The sequence below is a fragment of the Cetorhinus maximus genome, chromosome 22, assembly GCF_964194155.1.
Source record: "Cetorhinus maximus chromosome 22, sCetMax3.hap1.1, whole genome shotgun sequence".
NCBI lineage: Eukaryota > Metazoa > Chordata > Chondrichthyes > Lamniformes > Cetorhinidae > Cetorhinus > Cetorhinus maximus.
In genome coordinates this window covers 576,924-591,630 of record NC_135900.1, presented here as the reverse complement: position 1 = coordinate 591,630, position 14,707 = coordinate 576,924, and the positions used below count along the sequence as shown (strand labels likewise).

The 14,707-nt window shown below is 43.4% G+C and overlaps 1 protein-coding gene across 2 annotated transcripts in view; it reads left to right on the top strand.

Moving 5' to 3' along the window:
* Positions 1 to 331: 331 nt before the first annotated feature.
* The window catches only part of osbpl8 (oxysterol binding protein-like 8), a 262,935-nt gene continuing 248,559 nt past the window's right edge, over positions 332 to 14,707 (top strand). For both annotated transcript variants that reach the window (XM_078567629.1, XM_078567627.1), the window contains exons 1-2: positions 332 to 355; positions 5,450 to 5,541. In XM_078567629.1, the coding sequence (XP_078423755.1) occupies positions 5,478 to 5,541 (64 nt within the window). In that variant the 5' untranslated portion in view covers positions 332 to 355; positions 5,450 to 5,477. The remainder of the gene's footprint in view (positions 356 to 5,449; positions 5,542 to 14,707) is intronic.

Genomic DNA, 14,707 nt, shown 5'->3' with positions numbered 1-14,707 from the left:
GGTGATATTATCTAAGGAATGTGCTAATGGGGACATTAAGGGTTGCAAGCAAGGCAAGCTAGTGGCCGATGGCCCTAGTGGGGGTGGGGTGGGGGAAGAGATAAATGGGCTAAAAAGTGGAGATAAAACAATAGATCGAAATAAATTTAAAAATAGGTGGGAAAATAAAAATATATTTTTTAAAAATTATAAATAATTGGAAAAAGGGGGATCGGAAAGGGGTTGGGGATGGAGGAGAGAGTTCATGATCTGAAATTGTTGAACTCAATATCCGGAAGGCTGTAAAGTGCCTAGTCGGAAGATGAGGTGCTGTTCCTCCAGTTTGCGTTGAGCTTCACTGGAACATTAAATATAAGTAAGTCACTAATAAATTCTGTGGGGAAGTAAGAAAAAATTTGTTTACCGAGAGTGTGGCTAGGAGTCACTACCACAAGGAGCATTTAAGCTGAATAGTATAGATACGTTTAAGAGAAAGTTAGATAAGCACATAAGGGAGTATGGAACAGAAGGATAAGCTGCTCAGATGGGTGGAAACTCTTGTGGAGCAAAAAAAGTGGCTGAGACCAGTTCAGTCAAGTGACATGTTATTATGCTGTTAGTCCTATGAATAGGATAAAAAAAATTAGCAAAATTAATTTAAATAGCTGCATCAGTTTGCTGTTTAATCTCTCTTGATTTGTTCTTCTCTGCATACCATGTTGCAGTTAGGTATTGGCCTTGGCTCACTGGTCGCACCCCTGTCTCCGAAAGAAAGAAAGGCTTGAATTCAAGTCCCACTTCAGTGAGGAGCACAAAATCTAGACTGATGCTTGAGTGCAGTCCTGAAGGATTGCTGCACTGTCGGAGGTGTCGACTTTCAGATGAGACGTTAAACTGTCTGGCCTGGCTGTCTCACCTGGACGACAAGATCCCATGGCACTTCTTTGAAGAAGAGCAGTAGAGTGCTCCCCGATCTGGCTGATATTTATCCCTCAATCAACATCACAATAATCTTTTAATTATCGCATTGCTGATTGTGCACAGAACAACATCCCACATTGTCGTGTTTCCTACATTGCAGCAATGACTGCACTCTACACTTCAAAAGTACTTAAAGATAGTAAAGTGCTTTGGAATATCCTGAGGTCTTGTAGGGCATCAAGTCTTTTTTTGATTTTTAGTTGCAGTGGGCCACTTGTTTGACACAATTTCCCACACATGCCGAGCTCCACTCGCAGTTTCCACCCAGTGGGAACATTTCACACACAAGCTTAAAGTTTATACAACAGCTGACTGAACAACAGAAACCAAGGTGAACTCACAGTACAACTTTGTGCTATTTTAAGCTTTAATCAGTTTCAAAAATTAATCCTTTCACCTGTTGCCATTTTGCGTCAGCGGCATGTTACATATATAACGTATACCCTCAGTTTATTGAAAAAGTGTGGTTTCCAGTCTAACTTCCAAGTTTAATACTTGCGTACTTGCACAGTGCATAAAAATTAAATCTGTTAAAAAAGTCCTGTCTAAACTTACTTTACATAATCCAAAATGCCTGGTGACATAACGGTTTAACAGCATACAGACCAGTAAAGACAGAAAATGGTGGAAACTTGCAGCAGCTGTGCAGATAACAGACCAGTTTTATTACAAATGAAATAGATGCATTTAACAGAAAACTACATCAGTACACAATGGAGAAAAGAACAGAAGGTTGCGCTGATGGTGTTAGATGTAGTCGGATGGGAGGAGGTGCATGTGGAGCATTGCGAACATCCGAAATAGGAGCAGAAGTCAGCCATTTGGTCCCTCCAGCCTGCACCACCATTCAATAAGATCATGGCTGATTTGTTTGTGTTTCGAGTTCTACATTCCCCCGATCACCTTTGATTCCTTTGCCTGATAAGAATCTATCTACCTCTGTCTTAAAAATATTCAGTGATCCCGCCTCCACTGCCTTCTGAGGCAGACAGTTCCAAAGTCGCACAATCCTCTGAGAGAAAAAATTTCTCCTTCTCTGTCCAAAAAGGGCAACCCCTAATTTTAAAACAGTGCCCCCCTGGTTCTGGACTCAGCCACAAGAGGAAACATCCTTTCCATGTCCACCTTGTCAAGACCATTCAGGATTTTATATGCTTCAATCAAATCACCCCTCTTCCAAACTCGAGGAAACAAGCTCAGTCTGTCGAACCTTTCCCCATAAGACAACCACTCATTCCAGGTATCAATCTAGTAAACCTCCTCTGAACCGTCTCCAGTGCATTTACATCCTCCTTTAAATAAGGAGACCAAAACTGCACACAGTATTTGAAATGCGGTCTCACCAATGCCCTGTATAACTGAAGTACAACATCCTTACTTTTATGTTCAATCCCTCTCGTAATAAGAGATAGCATTTCATTAGCCTTCTTGATTACATGCTGTACCTGCAGACTAACATTTTGTGACTCGTGCTCAAGAACATCTAGATTCCTCTGCACCTTGGAATTCTGCAGTCATTCTCTGTTTAAGTAATACTCTGCTTTTTTATTCTTCCTGCTAAATTAATGTTATGAGACAGCCTTTCGGCAAAGCTGAGTTATTAAAAAATCCCAGAGGGAAACTTTAAACAACTGTCATAACCTATATTTTCATTTGGTATGTTTGAGATGCAATTCTAAATTCAGGAATCAGACCACCAGTTCTCGAGAGATTTTATATTAAACTAAATGAAACATTTTATTCATTTACACAATTTAAATATGCACACATGGCTGCAAATTACTACTACCATAACTTTTAACAAATTCCCAAACTAATTTCCATTAAAGCAATAGCAACCCATAGACTTAACCAAACACCAGGCAAAGCACTTTCACCTTACAAATTCAAAATGAGGTTCCTTTCACTTTGGTTCCTGTGGAGACTGTTGTAGGCTTACAGCTACTTTGATCTTACATTGCCTCTGCTCTACGCACATGAAAACTATTGAAGTTATACCTAGCACAGCTCACTGAATGTAAATTTTCATTGAATCACCAGCCTCTTCTAACAATAAAACCCCTTTCATAGTACCAATTTTATTAGTAGTATAAACATACTGCTTGCTCTCTGCTAGCTAGGTGCCAGATTTCACCCCACATCTTGAATGCTTTATTCAAAAAATGCAAATGCACTCTGCCTCTCTGTTTGCATCTCAAAACTAGTACTCATCAAAGCACCCAGACTATCTGGCTTTAATCCAATTAAGACACAACCACAGACTAAACCTCTATTTTAAAAGAAAAATATTTTCCAATAATATATGCATCCATAGCTTCATGACAGTGAACAAGTTCACATCTTCCACATTATATCACCCAGATTTTTGCCCACTCACTCAACTTGTTTATATCCACCTGCAAACTCCTTATGTCCTCTTCGCGACATACTTTCCTACCTATCTTTGCCTCAACAGCAAATTTAGCTACCATGCCTTCACTCCCCTCATCTAAGTCATTAATGTAAATTGTAAGAAGTTGAGGCCCCAGCACAGACCCCTGCGGGACCCCACTAGTCATATCCCGCCAATCAGACAAAGCCCCAATTTATGCATACTCTGTTTTCTGCCAGCCAATCTTCTATCCAGGCTAAAATGTTGCCCCCTACACTATGAGCTTTTATTTTCCACAGTAATAATTTGATGTGACCCTTATTAAATGCCTTCTGGAAATCCAAGTAAAGTACATCTACAGGCTCCCCTTTATCCACTGCACATGTTACTCCTTGTAAGAACTCTAATAAATTGGTTAAACACGATTTCCCTTTCACAAAACCATATTGACTCTTCCCCATTACCTTGTGTTTCTCTAAGTGCCTAGCTGTAACCTCTTTAATGACCGCCTCTAACACCTTCCCCATGACAGAAGTCAAGTTAACTGGCAGCATAGATCAGTTGGGCCGAAAGACCTGTTTCTATGCTGTAATTGCTATGTAAAGTTAATATTTTGGATGCAGACTGTTCAGAACTGAAAAAATGAAGTGGTTAGGCCATAGAGATAGCCAGAAAAAAAAGAAGGGAAAACATGTCTACGTATTAACTAAAAATGTTAAAACGTACAAAGCAATCATGAATGAGTGGGATGAATAATGGGCAGAAACATTAAGACGTTAAAAAAACTAAGGAAGTTAGAGGCTTGGAGAGTTAAGAAAATGGATGACATGGAAATAGCAAGCAAAAAACTGACCTGAAGATATGCTCCAGTAGAATCTTTTAAAAACATTTTGTTTGATTAGGTATTGAATGTTATGAACATTTTAAAATGCTAGCTCTCCAGAAGTAGGTGCTAAGAACAGAGGTGATTCATTTGGAATCTATTAGGTGATGTAATTTCTTGGTGTTAATAGTTTCATATTTAACTAGTAATTGCTTTAACTATACCCTATATACTCAATTATCAGCTACCTTTAAAAAATAGTTTTTGATTTATATAGTACCTTTCATATCCTCAGGGTGCCCTAAATGCTTTTTCAGTCAGTGAAGTACTGTGTAGTTATTGTAATGCAAGAAATGTGGCAGTCAGTCTGTGCACAGCAAGATCCCACACAGCAATGTGATTATGACAAAATCATTTGTTTGTGATGGTGGTTGATGGATAAACATTGCCCAAGGGAGAACCCTCCAGTTCTTTGAAATTGTGCGTGGGATCTTTCACATCTATCTGAGGGCAGGTGGGCCCTTGATTTAACATATTATTTGAAAGTTGGCACCTCCAACAGTGCAGCAGTCCTTTAGTACTGCACTGGAGTGTCAGTCTAGATCTTGTGCTCCTGTCTCTAGGCTGGGGCTTGAATATACCTTTATGGTGGTAGCAGATTTGAAGAGGAGCTTTTGACTTGTTGATGAACACTTGAAACAAATTTCTGTGCTGACTCTCAAACTCGTACAAAATGGCTGTAATGCAGTGAATCGCACAGTGCAGAAAGAGCCCCTTCGGCCCATCGAGTCTGCACCGATACGTAAAAAACACCTGACCTACCTACCTAATCCCATTTACCAGCACTTGGCCCATAGCCTTGAATGTTATGACGTGCCAAGTGCTCATCCAGATACTTTTTAAAGGATGTGAGGCAACCCGCCTCCACCACCCTCCCAGGCAGCGCATTCCAGACCGTCACCACCCTTTGGGTAAAAAGTTTTTCCTCACATCCTCCCTAAACCTCCTGCCTCTCACCTTGAACTTCTGTCCCCTCGTGACTGACCCTTGGGAGTCTCCAAGCAGTTTTGAATAATTATCCAGGCTGCTTACTTCATATTAAAATCTTCAAATGAAAATTGGGCATTTAATATACAACATTTTAAATATAACAGGCATTTATAAATTGAGTTGTGCTGTCTTGGTGAATGTTATAATTTTGACTGAAAATGTCTGGAGTAAAATTTAGAAATTAATATAAATGACCAAGTTATATATTCTCACTCCTCCCAATTTTCTCCTCTTCTACCCTGAAGGCACTGACTCGTATCAGGAGACAATTCCATGGATGCTGGTCATTCTACAATAGTTCGCCCATGTGGCCATTCTTCATGTGTAAGCCTAGACGGTGAGTTTCGGCAGGCTATTTGGCCTTGGTTGGGGGCATCACAGTTGAGCCTCTTCTGTCCTCAATTGAGGGTTAAAAAAAAAAACAAAAGGTCTGGGTGAAATGAGATAAGTGCAGATGCAGTGTAGGTCATGCTCCAGTGCATATGTATTGGGTCCTATTGCCTTTAATGTAATGAAGCATCCCAATGTGCTTCACAGAAGCATAATGAAACAAAATATGACACCAAGCCATCTAATGAGATATTGGATCAGATGACTAAAAGCTTGGTTAAAGAAGATGATTTTGAGACTTAAAGGAAGAAAGTGGGATCGAGAAGAGGAGAGGTGTAGGGAGGAAATTCTAGAGCTTGGGGCTTTGGCAACTGAAGGCATGGCCACCAATGATGGAAAATTATGATTGAGAATGTACAGAAAGTGAGAATTAGAGGAGAGCAGGCATCTTGGAGGGTTGTAGGGATGGAGGAGATTACAGAGATGGGGAGAGGCAAGGCTGTGGAGGAATTGAAAATAAGGATAAGAATTTTAAAGTCAAGTTGTTGTTTGGCTTGGGGCCAATGTAGGTCAGCGAGCTCAGGGGTGACGCAGGAACGGGACTTAGTGCAAATTAAGAAACGGCAGCAGAGTTTTGGTTGACTAAGTTTATGCAGGGCAGAATGTGAGAAACCAGCCAGGGGTTCTTTGGGATAGTCGAGTCCAGAACTAACAAAGCCACGAATGAGGTTTTCAGCTGCAGATGAACTGAGACGGGTAAAGCTGGATGAAACCACAGAGGTGGAAATAACCGGTCTTCGTGATGCTATGAATGTGGGGTCAGAAGTTCATGTCGGGATCAAATATGACACCAAGGTTGTGAACAGCCTGGTTTAATCTCAGATTATTGCCAGGGAGCAGGATGGAGTCCATTGTTAGGGAGCGGAGTTTGGAGGAGGGACTGAAACAATGCCTTCGATCTTCCCAATGTTTAATTGTATGAATGTCAGATAAGCAGTTTGATAATTTAACACAGTGGAGGAGTCAAGAGAGGTGGTGCTGAGGTAGAACAGGGTGTCGTCAGCATACATGTGAAAACTAACACTGTGCCTTTGGATGATATTGCTGAGGTGCAGCACATAGATGAGAAATAGGAGAGGGCCAAGGATAAATCCTTGGGGGACACCAGAGGTAACATTGCAGGAGCAGGAAGAGAAATCATTGCAAGTGATTTCCTGGCTACGATTAGATAGATGAGAACAGTCTCACCCAGTTAGATGACAGTGGAGAGACAATGGAGGAGGATGGTGAGGCCAGCCATGTCAAAGGCTGCAGCCAGGTTGAGAAGGATGTGGAGGGAAAGTTTACCTTTGTCACAGTTACAGAATCCTTCGCAAATCACAGAAAAGCTGATTCGCATGCAGACTACACCTCCAATTTCCAATTGATGTTTTTGTTTGAATTAAGTGTTTCTGGCAAACAAGCCCAAAAAATATATTATATTTGCTTTAAAGCGGATTCAAGTATGGTTTACAGAATACATATCTTTCAACAAATATTATGTAAAATCTTGACACTTCCTGGTGATGAAATTTAATGTATAATCATCCTCCTGATTGTTCTCCACCCTCCCCAGTCTTAAGCAGCCAGAGGACCAAACCCCCCACCCCTCAGTTGGTAATTGAGCCCCCTTTTATTGCGAAATGTATCCCAATCCAGGAATAAAAAGTGACATTGTTAAATTAGCTGCAAATAATGCTTTGAAATGCAGAATATATTTTAGCTTTTAAGGTATTTTTTTTGCATTCTGTTCCAGAAAATAAGCACTACTGGCTATTGAGTTAATTACCAACAGGGTTGCTATTTTTAAAGTATTAAACGCCTTTTGCATCTCGTGTGCACAAATTGTTTCACCCTCCTTGTCACACTTTTCCTGTCATACTGATTGTTTTGAAGTAAAAGTGCAGCACATCAGCATTAGAGAGCTAGGGACACACAAGTGAAGAAATTGTGTATTACCAGTGAGAAACTATTACAAACCAGAATCCCAAATTAGCAGCCAGGAGAAGGTACCAATTAAAAATAAATAAATTGTGGAATAAAACAGCACTCAGAACACATTTTGGAAAAAAATAACATTTACCATTTTTTCCCTCAGTTCCTGCGATTTCTTGTGTCCAAATAAGGTATTAATTAAAGTGCCTTTATTTTTTACTTGAAGATCTTATCCTCTGTCCAAACTGTGAGGTTGGATTTAATCGGTTTTCCCAGAGGTGTGAGCAGATCCTGCAGTCCCGTTTGTGCAATGTGGGCGATTTCCCAGGTTGCGTCATGAGCATTTCATCAGTCCAAATTGCTGATGTTTACTTCAGCTTTTAGTGGCATCTCCTTGGCTGTTTTTCATTCGTGAAGAAAAGCTGGAGGAAAAATTTATGAAGCTTTATTTGTGTCAATTTTAGATGAGACATTGCTCAAAATAGAGAGATTATGTGTAAATGAGAGAGGACCAAACTGTGAGACTCTAAATGTGACAGATTGTACCAATTGTTCATCAAGGTAGTTGACTATTGCTGAAAAAAGAGACATGCTTTTGAAGCTTTTCGTTTTTTACTCATCAGGACAGTTAACAAGAATACCAATACTAAAGAGAACAACATTTTATACAGCATGAGAAGAGTGTGCTGGTTGTTTTTTTTATTCATTTACAGGATGTGGATGTTGCTGGCTAGGCCAGTATTTATTGCCCATCCCTAATTGCCCTTGAGAAGGTGGTGGTGAGCTGCCTTCTTGAACCACTGCAGTCCCTGTGGTGCAGGTACACCCACAGTGCTGTTAGGAAGGGAGTTCCAGGATTTTGAAGGAACGGTGGTATACTTCCAAGTCAGGGTGGTGAGTGACTTGGAGGGAAACTCCCAGGTGGTGGTGTTCCAATGCACCTGCTGCCCTTGTCCTACTAGATGGTAGCGGTTGTGAGTTTGGAAGGTGCTGCCTAAGGAGTCTTGATGAGATCCTGCAGTGCATTTTGTAGATGGTACACACTGCACCACAGTTCGTCGATGGTGGAGGGAGTGAATGTTTGTGCAAGGGGTGCCAATCAAACGGGCTGCTTTGTCCTGGATGGTGTTTAGCTTCTTGAGTATTGTTGGAGCTGCACTCATACAGGCAAGTGGGGAGTATTCCATCACACTCCTGCCTTGTGCCTTGCAGATGGTGGACAGGCTTTGGGGAGTCAGGAGGTGAGTTACTCACCACAGGATTCCCAGCCTCTGACCTGCTTTTGTAGCCACAGTATTTATATGGCTGGTCCAATTCAGTTTCTGGTCAATGGTAACCCCTCAGGATGTTGGTAGTGGAGGATTCAGTAATGGTAATGCCATTGAATGTCAAAGGGCAATGGTTAGATTCTCACTTGTTGGAGATGGTCATTGCCTGGCACTTGTGTGGTGTGAATGTTACTAGCCACTTGTCAGCCCAAGCCTGGATATTGTCAAGGTCTTGCTGCATTTGGACATGGACTGCTTCAGTATCTGAGGAGTCATGAATGGTGCTGAATATTGTGCGATCATCAACGAACATCCCCACTTCTGACCTTATGATGGAAGGAAGGTCATTGATGAAGCAACTGAAGATGGTTGGGCCTAGGGCACTACCCTGAAGTGATGGTCCTGGAACTGAGATGATTGACCTCCAACAACCATAACCATCTTCCTCTGCACTAGATATGACTCCAATCAGTGCGGAGTCTTTCCCCTGAATCCTGTTGACTCTAGTTTTGCCAGGGCTCTTTGATGTCACACTTGGCCAAATGCTGTCTGGTTGTCAAGAGCAGTCACTCTCACCTCACCTCTGGAGTTCAGCTGTTTTGCCCATGTTTGAACCAAGGCTGCAATGAGGTCAGAAGCTGAGTGACCGTGGCGGAACCCAATCTGAGCGTCAGTGAGCAGGTTATTATTAAGCAAATGCCGCTTGATAGCACAACTGATGACCCCTTCCATCACTTTACTAATGATCGAGAGTAGACTGATGGGGTGGTAATTGGTCGGGTTGGACTTGTCCTGCTTTTTGTGTACAGGACATACCTGGGCAATTTTCCATGTAGCTGGGTAGATGCCAGTGTTGTAGCTGTACTCGAACAGCTTTGCTAGGGACACTGGAAGCTCTGGAGCACAAGTCTTCAGTACTATTGCCAGGGCTCATAATCTTTGCAGTAACCTGTGCCTTTAGCTGTTTCTTGATATCACATCCAGTGAGTTGTTTAATTGTCCACCACCATTCATGACTGGATGTGGCAGGACTGCAGAACTGAGATCTGATCCATTGGTTGTGGAATCACTTAGTTGTTGCTTATGCTGTTTGGCACGTAAGTAACCCTGTGTTATAGCTTCACCAGGTTGACACCTCCATTTTTAGGAAGATGCAGTAGAGGCATTGTTGATTGAATTTCTCTCACCACTGTTCAGGGGTGTAATGACAAAAGATGCTCTGGAAGGACTTGTGGAAGGCCTTTGTTGTCTTTGTAGAAGGCTCTGCTAATGCAGCTGATCTTATTTAATATTTTATTCGTTCCTGGGATGTGGGAGTCGCTAGCTAGGCCAACATTTATTGCCCACCCCTGATTGCCCCTGTTCAGAGGACATTTTATTAAGAGTCAACCACACTGCAGTGGGTCTGGAGTCACATGTAGGCCAGACCAGGTAAGGACGGCAAATTTCCTTCCCTAAAGGACATTCATGAACCAGATGGGTTTTTACCACATGTACTGCAGCGGTTCAAGAAGGCAGCTCACCACCACCTTCTCAAGGGCAATTAATGATGGGCAATAAATGCTGGCCCAGCCAGTGAAGCCCACATTCCATGAAAGAAACCAATCTGTAATGGTTTCATGGTCATCATCAGACTTTTAGTTCCAGAGTTTTATTGAATTCAAATTTCACCATCTGCCATGGTAGGATTCGAACCCAGGTCCGCAGAGCATTACCCTGGGTCTCTGGAACACTAGTCAGTGACAATACCACTACATATCCCCCCACCACGGGTTGGATCTCCTCGTCACTGGTGGCCTTTTGAGAGCGGTTTCCAAGCTGTGGCAAGTGTTCAACATATCCAGAGTGTCTCCTTTTACTTCTATGGGAGGTGAAATATTTGGTTGACCAGGTGTGGGTTAAGACCATTTTTGTTTTGGCAACATTCAGGGACAGGCAGAGTTTCATGAATTCAGAGTTGAAGAGATAAAGAGTGGCTTGCCACTCTGGTGCAGAATGGGCAATGACACTGCGGTCATCCACAAACTGTAAATCGTGTATATTTATGCTCTGCAGGTAAGGTTTGGCACTGAGGTTAGAGTTTTCCACCTCGTGGTATTTAATGCTGACATCAGGGGTCAGTTGACTTCTGATGAGGCGAATAGTAGATTATAAATAGTCTGGCGGGGCCTTGCTTGACCCTGGTCCAGATTCTGAAGGTATCTGTTTCAGATCTTCCACCCAAGATGGTTGCAGTCATATTATCATGGAACAGTTGCAGGGTTGTGATGAAATTCCTTGGACATCGAAATCTTTGGAGCACCGCCCACAGAGCCTCATGATTTACTGACTCGAATGCGATGGTCAGGTCGGTGAATGTAATGAAGAGCTCCTGGCGTGGTTCTCGACATTTTTCAGAATTTGTCTGGCAACAAAGACCATGTCGGTGGTTCCTCTGGAAGGTTTAAAGCCACTCTGTTTTGGAGGATTTTCTCAGCCACAGGAAGTGGGTGATTCAGTGCATGTATGGATTTTCACTGCGATGGACGAGGGAAATACCTCGAAAGTTTCCACAGGGGGAGTCAGTGACGCCGTGGTATTGTCACTGGATAAGTAATTCAGCGACCTAGGGTTTGAATCCGATGATGGAAGTAGGTGGAATTTGAATGTAATAAAAATCTGGAATTAAAAGTCTAATAATGACCATAAAATGATGGGGTGACCACGTAGGGATGACCACCATGCAGTCCTTGTGGAGATGAATTCCCATCTTCACTTTGAGGATACCCTCTATCGTGTTGTGTGGCACTACCACTGTGCTGAATGGGATAGATTTTGAACAGATCTAGCAATTCAAGACTGGGCAGCCATGAGGTGCTGTGGGCCATCAGCAACAGCAGAATTGTACTCAACCATTATCTGTAACCTCATGGCCTGGCATATTCTCCACGCTACCATTTCCATCAAGTTAGGGGATCAACCCTGGTTCAATGAAGAGTGCAGGAGGGTATGCCAGGAGCAGCACCAGGCATATCTAAAAATCATGCGCCAACCTGGTGAAGCTACAACACAGGACTACTTGCATGCTAAACAGTGGAAGCAGCAAGTGATAATCAGAGCTAAGCTATTCCATAACAAATGGAGCAGATCTAAGCTCTACAGTCCTGCCACATTCAGTCGTGGATGGTGGGGGACAATTAAACAACTCACTGGAGGAGGCTCCACAAATACCTGCATCCTTGATGATGGGGGAGTCCAGCACATCAGTGCAAAAGATAAGGCTGACGCATTTGCAACGATCTTCAGCCAGAAGTGCCGAGTGGATGATCCATCTTAGCCTCCTCCGTAGGTCCCCAGCATCACAGATGCCAGTTTTCATCCAATTCGATTCAATCCACTTGATATCAAGAAATGTCTGAAGGCACTGGATACTGCAAAGGCTACGGGCCCTGACAATATTCCGGCAGTGGTACTGAAGACTTGTGCTCCAGAACTTGCTGTTCCCCTAGCCAAGCTGTTTCAGTCCCGTTACAACACTTGCATCCACCCGGCAATGTGGAAAATTGCCCAGGTACATCCTGTACACAAAAAGCAGGACAAATCCAGTCTGCCCAATTACCGCCCTATCAGTCTGCACTCGATCATCAGTGAAGTGATGGAAGGGGTCATCAACAGTGCTATCGAGCGACACTTGCTGAGCAATTTACCTGCTCACTGACACTCAGTTTGGGTTCCTCCAAGGTCACTTAGCTCCTGACCTCATTACAGCCTTGGTTCAAACATGGACAAAGGTGAGGTGAGAGTGACTGCCCTCGACATCAAGACAGCATTTAAGAGAGTGTGGCGTCAAAAAGCCCTAGCAAAGCTAGAGTCAGTGGGACTCGGGGAAATCTCCACTGGCTGGAGTCATACCCAGCACAAAGGAAGATGCTTGTGGTCGTTGAAGGTCAATCATCTCAGCTCCAGGACATCACTGCAGGAGTTCCTCAGGGTAGGGTCCTAGGCCAAACCATCTTCAACTGCATCATCAATAACCTTCCTTCCATCATAAGGTCTGAAGTAGGGATGTTTGTTGATAATTGCACAATGTTCAGCACCATTTGTGACTCCTCAGATACTGAAGCAGTCCATGTCCAAATGCAGCAAGACCTGGGCAATATCTGGGCTTTGTCTGACAAGTGGCAGGTAACATTCGCTCCACACAAGAGCCAGGCAATGACCATCCCCAAAAAGAGAGAATATAGCCATCTCCCCATGACATTCAATGGCATTACCATCACTGAATTGCCCACTATCAACATCCTGGGTGATACCATTGACCAGAAATTGAATTGGACTAGCCATGTAAATGCTGTGGCTACAAGAGCAGGTCAGAGACTAGGAATCCTGCAATACGTAACTCACCTCCTGACTCCCCAGAGCCTGTCCACCATCTGGAAGGCACAAGTCAGGAGTGTGATGAAATGCTCTCCACTTGCCTGGGCGAGTGCAGCTCCAACCACACTCAAGGAACTTGACACCATTCAGGACAAAGCAGCCTGCTCGATTGGCACCCCATCCAGAAACATTCACTCTCTCCACCACCAATGAAGAGTGGCAGCAGTGCATACCCTCTACAAGATGCACTGCAGAAACTCAATAAGGCTCCTTCCGAACCCACTACCGTCTAGCAAGGCAAGGGCAGCAGAAACATGGCAACACCACCACCTGGAAGCTTCCCTTGCTATCCTGAGTTGGAATTATATCGCCATTCCTTCACTGTCCCTGGGTCAAAATCCTGGAACTCATTCCCTAACAGCACTGTGGGTGTACCTACACCAAATGGGCTGCAGCAGTTCAAGAAGGCAGCTCACCACCACCTTCTCAAGGGCAAATAGCGATGGGCAACTAATGCTTCCCTGGGATGCCCACATCCCATGAAAGAATATGGAAAAAAACAGCATGATGTATCTCCCTTCTTGAAGATACTTACATTCCTGACATTGGTGGGTGGGTAGCTGGAGGGAGTTCCAACCAGGAATGGGTGAGTTGTCATCTGACAGAAGGTTGGACAGGTAGGCTTGTATCCACTGGAGTTTACAAGAGTAAGAGGTGACTTGATTGAAACCTTTAAAATCCTGACATGTCCTGACAGGGTGGATGTGGAGAGGATTTTTCCTCTTGTGCGAGAATCTAGAACTAGGGGTCACTGTTTAAAAACAAGAGGTCGTTCATTTAAGACAGAGATGAGGGTCATGAGTCTTTGGCACTGTCTTCCCCAAAAGGCAGTGGAAGCAGAGTCTTTAAATATTCTTAAGGCAGAGCTATATAGATTCTTGGTAAACATTGGGGGTGAAAAGTTATCAAGGGTAGGCAGGAATGTGGGGTTGAGGTTACAGTCAGATTACCCATGATCTTATTGAATGGAGGAGCAGGCTTGAGGGGCCGAGTGGCCTACTCCTGCTCCTAATTTGTATGTTCTTTCTCCCCCCAAATCCCTAGGATGAGTGCATGGAGTCTCAATGTGGGCAAAGGTCCACCAGCCTAGATGACCTCAGGTGCAACACCATTGAGGCCGCAGGATTTGTTGTTTTTTATCTGTTTGCTTGTTGCAGCCCTTCCATTGGTGGTGCTTTATGCATGGATTTTACCACAGGATACTGGGAGATAGCCTGTAGAGTATCAGGTGCCACTTTGGATTCATGGCTGAGGTGTTGTTGAAAATATTATTTCCAGCTTTGCCGGATGGCTTTGTCATCTTTGAGAAAAGAAACGCCATCCAGTGAGAGAAGGGGATTTTGCCCATTTGACCTCGTGGCTTCAAGAAAGCTTCACATGTCATGATGGTCAGCATATTGCTGGATCTCTCGGGCCTTCTCTGCCCACCACCTATCCTTTATCTTCCGGGTTTGTCTTTGGCTGTCAGCTTTGAGCTGTTGGAATGCTGCCACCTTTGTCTGCGACCTTGGACTA